Source organism: Rhagoletis zephyria, unplaced genomic scaffold (genome assembly GCF_001687245.7).
Source record: "Rhagoletis zephyria isolate East Lansing unplaced genomic scaffold, Rhagoletis_zephyria_1.1 Rzeph_scaffold_00534, whole genome shotgun sequence".
NCBI classification, from domain to species: Eukaryota; Metazoa; Arthropoda; class Insecta; order Diptera; family Tephritidae; genus Rhagoletis; species Rhagoletis zephyria.
In genome coordinates, this window is record NW_016157618.1 from 222628 (window position 1) to 229211 (window position 6584).

The 6584-nt window shown below is 45.4% G+C and overlaps 3 protein-coding genes across 3 annotated transcripts; all 3 read right to left on the reverse strand.

Moving 5' to 3' along the window:
• Positions 1–614: 614 nt before the first annotated feature.
• Positions 615–1499, reverse strand: LOC108360191 (uncharacterized). The gene has a single exon (XM_017612379.1). The coding sequence runs from the start codon at positions 1497–1499 to the stop codon at positions 615–617; it is 885 nt and encodes a 294-aa protein (XP_017467868.1).
• Positions 1500–3595: 2096 nt separating this feature from the next.
• Positions 3596–4576, reverse strand: LOC108360192 (uncharacterized). The gene has a single exon (XM_017612380.1). It carries the CDS (start codon positions 4574–4576, stop codon positions 3596–3598), a length of 981 nt encoding a protein of 326 aa, XP_017467869.1.
• A 103-nt stretch (positions 4577–4679) lies between these two features.
• On the reverse strand, positions 4680–5558 carry LOC108360193 (uncharacterized). The gene has a single exon (XM_017612381.1). The coding sequence runs from the start codon at positions 5556–5558 to the stop codon at positions 4680–4682; it is 879 nt and encodes a 292-aa protein (XP_017467870.1).
• Positions 5559–6584: the final 1026 nt, after the last annotated feature.

Consider the following 6584-nt stretch of genomic DNA (forward strand, 5'->3'; position numbering starts at 1 on the left):
TAAACTCAATATATTTCGCAAAACGATGCAGCGCAGAAAAAAAGCGGTAGCTGATTCGAGAAAATGCAAAAAGGTACGAAAAAACAATATAAATGTATCAACGATAGCTAACAATACATCTAAGAACGAANAAACATCTTCGAACGAAAGCGAGAAAAAGAATAACAAAATGTCAAATGCTGTTAACTCTTGTGTGGGCTCATAACATTAACCCTTGCGCGCGTGTATGCATTAACACTTGTGTGTTACTAAAACCTTAATGTTTGCATGTTCGAACTCAACATACCGCCGCCCTTGAACTATCTCGATATGTTCAATACATAGTTACATCGATAGTATGAAAAAGTAAATAACAATATTATAATATTATTCGATAAGCTTATTCTCTACAAGTCTTCTTCGCAAAATAGATCTCCTTTCGTCGGCAGAGGACAAAGCTTCGCTATAGGTCTAACGTATTCTCCATTAGGGGTCTTTAGAGTAACCACTCTCACATATCCATCAGCTCCAGGGTGGCATTTCAGGACTTTGCCAAGTACCCATTTTGTCGGAGGAGTAGGCTCATTGAAAACAGCGACCACGTCACCTTCTGCAATATTACGTGAGGATCGAAACTATTTGGAACGACGCTGTAAGCTCACCAGGTACTCGTCCCTCCAGCGACGCCAAAAATGCTGTCTGATCGCAGAAATTACCTGCCAACGTTGATGGAGATTTCCACAGAACCCTTGACCCTCAGGTTCTGGGACGGATTTCAGCGGCTCACCTATTATAAAGTGCCCAGGAGTTAGTGCCTCGAGGTCGCCTGCACTTGCGGGATTTTCGCATAATGGACGGGATTTTACACAGGCCTCCACTTCGGTTAGTAACGTGCTGAACTCTTCAAAGGAAAGTAAGGTCATACCCAACACGCGTTTCAAATGGTACTTTATCCGTTTGATTTCCGTCTCCCAGTATCCTACCATATGGGGTGCAGCGGGGGGATTGAAACGCCACTCGATATTCGAATCGACGAAAAACGAGCGAAGTTTATCGTCAGCCATACACCGTTTGAAATTGTGACGCAGCTCCTTTTCAGCGCCAACGAAATTCGTGCCATTGTCAGAAAACATCACCTTGCAGTATCCTCTACGGTTGATGAATCTTTTGAAAGCGTTGAGGAATGCCAATGCAGTCAGGTCACTCACGAATTCCAAATGCATAGCACCGGTGCACATACACACAAACGAGCAGATGTAGCCCTTGGTGGCTTTGGCTCCGCGGCCATGCGTAAATTTATACAGGTATGGACCTGCGAAATCGACTGCACTGCGAGTGAAACAGCGGGCATAAGTAGCCGTAGAAGCGGGTAGATCCCCCATTGACTGTACGGCGAGATTGCGATTAAGACACGTGCATTTAACGCACTTGTGGTATATGTTGCGTATCAGGTTACGAGCACCAATGACCCAATACCGACGTTGTAAAACGACTTGCATGATGCGAGGCCTACCGTGCATAGTGAATTTATGTGTGTCGGAGATAATTAATTTCGCTAGAGGTGAGTTTTTCGGTAAAATTATGGGATGCCTTACATCAGGTGTAAGTTCGGCCTGTTTCAGTCTGCCACCAACCCGTAGAACACCGTTCTTGTCAAGGAACGGTTGCAAACGCAAAAGACTGCTGCGTAGCGGGATAGGCCTTTTTGCGCGGCAAAGAAAAATCTCATTAGAAAATAAAAGTGTTGCGTATACCTAATTAAGCGCAAATCGGCTTCGGCTATCTCCTGGAAACTTGGAGGACCATATCGTTTTTCGGATTTAGCTCGAGCATTGCAGGAAAACCTCAAAAGATAGGCGATAATCCGTCGTAACTTTGAATATGACGAATAGTTCGTCAACGCTGACCAATGCTCGTCGGGGTTGACGACATGAACCGGAACATTGTTTCGAGCGCCAACTTCAGTCGTGTGATGCTTGGATGCGGTTTTCTTCCAGAATTGCTAATTGGTGCGGAGAAATGCGGGGCCAGTCCACCACAGCTGAGGACTCAACAATTCANATTGGTCCAGGCTTCATAAAATTCGGATCAGCTAAGACCAGCCCTTGAATATGTGGCCATGTATGAGTGGCTAAGGCCTGAGTTGGCAAGNTCAGCAGGATTCTGCTCAGAGCGGACGTGGTTCCAACAATTAGGCGGTAGCACTTCTTGCACGTTAACGACGCGGTTGGCAATGAACGTCACCCACCGGCTCGGGTGCGCTTGCAGCTACGCTAACGTGATGGTTGAATCTGTCCAAGCGAACATCGGATATTGAACATCGTCCCAGCTGTGCAACACGCTTCATACTAACTTCGAAGCGAGATGCGCGGCACAAAGCTCCAAACGAGGCAACGTGGTCGATTTAATTGGAGCCACTTTGGTCTTTNGACCCAAGCGTTGAACACATGACTCTGTCACGAACGAGGCGTGCGACCCATAGTCGAACAATAAGCGTGCGGATTGAAAACGACCGGAGCAGTCGCGTACTTTTACCAAGGCAGTNAGAATATGTGCAGTTTAGTTGATGAGCCAAACGTTCCAGTACCAAGCCAGCGATTAACTTTTAGATTTACAAGATCTCGTAGCTCTGAGCGATGTTGAAACCACTGCTTTGCTATCGCGTCAGGCACGACATCATCCCATTCGACTTTGAAACGCCAAATCTCCTGGAACCACATTTTGGACTTAACCGTCGTTGGGGCGAGCAATCCCAGAGGATCGAGGAGCAAACTAGCGCCCGATAAAAACGCTCTCTTAGTCCAAACAGATTAACTGCAAATGTGAAATTATCTACTTCCGTGTCCCAGATGAGACCCAAAGCGTGAACATCTTTACCCTCTGCTATGTAATGCGAAATGCTTTTGGATGCGTTCGAGATATTTTCGTTCAGCTCCACACAGTTCGACGCCCACTTGCGAAGCTCAAAGCCACCTTCGCTTAGAATATCCGAGACATTCCGTTGCAACATCTGCAGCTCGTTTTTACAGGAGGTACCGGTCAATAGATCGTCCATGTAAAAGTCCTTGAGGATTACCTTAGCAGCCTGCTCAGACTTGTTACTGGAATATTTTGTAGTTTGTTGCAGCGATTTAACGGCTAGATGCGATGCAGCCGCTACTCCGTAAGTGACGCGTAACATTCTGTAATCTTGGATGGGTGAAGACGGATCATTGCGCCAAACGATACGTTGTAAATCAAGGTGCTTTGATGATACGCAAACTTGGCGGTACATCTTTGCGACGTCTGCGGTTACAGCATACCGATGTGTTCTGAAACGCATCAGTATCGAGACCAAGTCTTGTTGTAATTGCGGTCCCACAAACAAGGCGTCATTTAGTGAATTACCAGAGGTGGTTTTTGCTGATGCGTTGAACACAACCCTTAACTTCGTTGTAACGCTCGACTCCTTTATGACGGGATGATGCGGCATGTAGAACGCTTGACTTATCGCTTCGGTCACAGGCTCCATGTAGTTCATGTCGACGAGTTCTCGCATGAATTCGTTATAGCGTAAGCGCAACTCGTTGTCGACAGCGAGTTTTTTCTCAATGCGGAGAAGATTCCGAACAGCAAATCATCGCGATTCTCCCAAGGTAACATCAGCTTTTAACGGCAGTTCGACGATAAATCGACCATCAGGTGACCTCTGGTGCGTCGATTCAAAATGCTCTTCACAGAAGCGCTCTTCGTAAGTCAGATGCCTCTTTTGCGGAGCCTCCTCTAGCTCCCACAACCTCGTGAGTGCTCTATCTAACTGCACATCGCAATGTAGTGATTGTAGACGTGGGTTTGAGGAGCTAGCGCCATCAACACTTCCAAAAAGTGTCCAACCGAATACCGTCCGTTGCGTTATAGGCGTCCCTTGGGGGCCTTTGCGAATTTCCGAGCAGATGAGCCGATCCATAACGTCCACCCCGACCAATATGTCTATTGGTCCAGGCTTCATAAAATTCGGATCAGCTAAGACCAGCCCTTGAATATGTGGCCATGTATGAGTGGCTAAGGCCTGAGTTGGCAAGTCACTTGTGATCTTCGGCAAAATCAGCGCATTGATTGCATAACATTGATCTGAGGAATAAGATGAAAGTGAAAGTAAAGTCTCACCTCTAGATCGGCCACCTTGCGAGGATCCAATCCCAGTAATTACCACCGTTGACGAGGTCCTTGGTAGACCCAAGCGTTGAACACATGACTCTGTCACGAACGAGGCGTGCGACCCATAGTCCAACAATAAGCGTGCGGATTGAAAACGACCGGAGCAGTCGCGTACTTTTACCAAGGCAGTAGCAAGCAGAACAGTTCTTAGATTTGTAGGTACTAGGTTTGGACTCGACTTCAAGCAGGAAGAAGAGCGTGCGGCAGCGGTGTCTGTCGAAGATCCAATGGCGGATAAAGCGGTTGCATTTTCAACTTGGGCTACGTCTTCGGCAGCGTAGTTAGCCCCTACGTGTTGTACGTTGTCGGCATTGTGAGCAGGAGCGGTGACACTAGTTGCGGACGCGGTGTTGTGCAGTAGCGTATGATGGCGTTGATGGCAAAATTGACATGCGGACATGCTATTGCAACGAGATTTGAAATGCCCAAGACTTAGGCAGTTTAGACACACACGGGATTCTTTAACAAACTTCGATTTAGCATTGGAATCGAGACGGATAAATTTATCGCAAGCATAAAGCACCCTTGCAGTAGGAGCAGCTCGCACTGTTGTTCTCCGGCAAGGCGTGGAAAACCTTGGCAGACTTGCTTGCTGTGCTTGCTGAAGTCGGCTTACCTGGTGTTGCTGAACCGGTTGCTGTCGAAAGCATCGATAGCGATTGACACCTTACTTCGTGGAACGCTGATAGTTGGTCGAAAGTGGGGGGCTCATCACTGACGAGTGACAGCTCCCACTGCTTCCTTGTCTCGAACGCTAATTTATTTACCACCTCGTGCACCAGCCAATCGTCCCAGAACTCGACGGTGCGACGTAAAGCCTTCAGTTCACGAATATGCTGCTGATATGCGTCGAGAACGCCTTTGATAGCGCCGGCAGTATCACTTGCGGCTTTGCGAATGTCGGCCATTGCTCTGAAGTGCGCCTCAACAATGACTCGCATGATCTTGAAGCGGGACTTCAACAAGTCCCACGCCTCCTTGTAGTTTGCGTCGCAAATCTGGAAACCACTGATGATCTTCAATGCTTCACCTTTTAAACAGCTACGCAGGTAATGCAACTTCTGTCCGTCCGACAGTGTAGCGTTGGCGTCTACTAATGAACAGAACGCATCATAAAAGCCAACCCACTCTGTAGAATCACCGGAAAAGGTTGGTAGCTCCATCTCCGGTAAGCGTATAGAAGCACACACAGGCGTTGATGCAGCACTTTGACTTGGAGGTGGTGTACGACACTTCTGTGCCCGGTTGAAATTCGCCAAAGACGTAGAGTACCATGTTTCGGCTTGAATGCGTACATTTTCTTCCAATTCGGCGTTGTCACTTCCACAAGAAATTTCCACTGCATCTTGTGACCGTTTCTGAATCCATGGAAAATCCTTCATCAATGCTTTTTGTCATGTATCGCTTGATGGCATTAAGCGCAGAATCGCGTGTTTTAACGGACATTGTTAGTTGCTTTTGATTTGCCTTTCGTAGGTCACAGTTGTTGTTGAGTATNTGTTAACCTAATTCTTATGTATTTCTCATTGTTGCAGCAGATTGCTGGTGCACCAAAAAACGACTAGGCGGTTTTGCTTGCAATTTTCCAAACCTCAAGCGGGGTTATCCAAAATGAAAATAAACGCAGTTGGTTTAGCTTAGGTTAAAGTTTATTCTTAAAATATCAATTGCGGATGGTAAACTCAATATATTTCGCAAAACGATGCAGCGCAGAAAAAAAGCGGTAGCTGTTTCGAGAAAATGCAAAAAGGTACGAAAAAACAATGTAAATGTATCAACGATAGCTAACAATACATCTAAGAACGAAAGCGAGAAAAAGAATAACAAAATGTCAAATGCTGTTAACTCTTGTGTGGGCTCATAACATTAACCCTTGCGCGCGTGTATGCATTAACACTTGTGTGTTACTAAAACCTTAATGTTTGCATGTTCGAACTCAACACTCATTGTCTACATTTTNACATCTTCGAACGAAAGCGAGAAAAAGAATAACAAAATGTCAAATGCTGTTAACTCTTGTGTGGGCTCATAACATTAACCCTTGCGCGCGTGTATGCATTAACACTTGTGTGTTACTAAAACCTTAATGTTTGCATGTTCGAACTCAACACTCATTGTCTACATTTTTGTCTTTATCTCAATTTTCGTCTTTATCTTCACTTTTGCATTTTTTTGTCTTCATCGTTATCACTTGTTTCTTCATCTTCATATTTATCTTTATTTCAAAGTTTAATTTCAAGTACGAAGTAAAACAAAATGCGAAACAGCTTAAATTGAACAGGTTGCAAAAACAACCATACACAAATATGGAAATCTTTAAACGACGATTTTCAACCAATTTCGAAACTATAAAAACTCTCCTTATCTACAGAAAATTACCTTTCCAACGGTGTTTTTGGTTTTGAAAT

Bases quoted from the DNA above. Each gene is read 5' to 3' on its own strand.
- LOC108360191 (XM_017612379.1), bottom strand. From the start codon at position 1,499: ATGCACGGTAGGCCTCGCATCATGCAAGTCGTTTTACAACGTCGGTAT.
- LOC108360192 (XM_017612380.1), bottom strand. From the start codon at position 4,576: ATGTCCGCATGTCAATTTTGCCATCAACGCCATCATACGCTACTGCAC.
- LOC108360193 (XM_017612381.1), bottom strand. From the start codon at position 5,558: ATGAAGGATTTTCCATGGATTCAGAAACGGTCACAAGATGCAGTGGAA.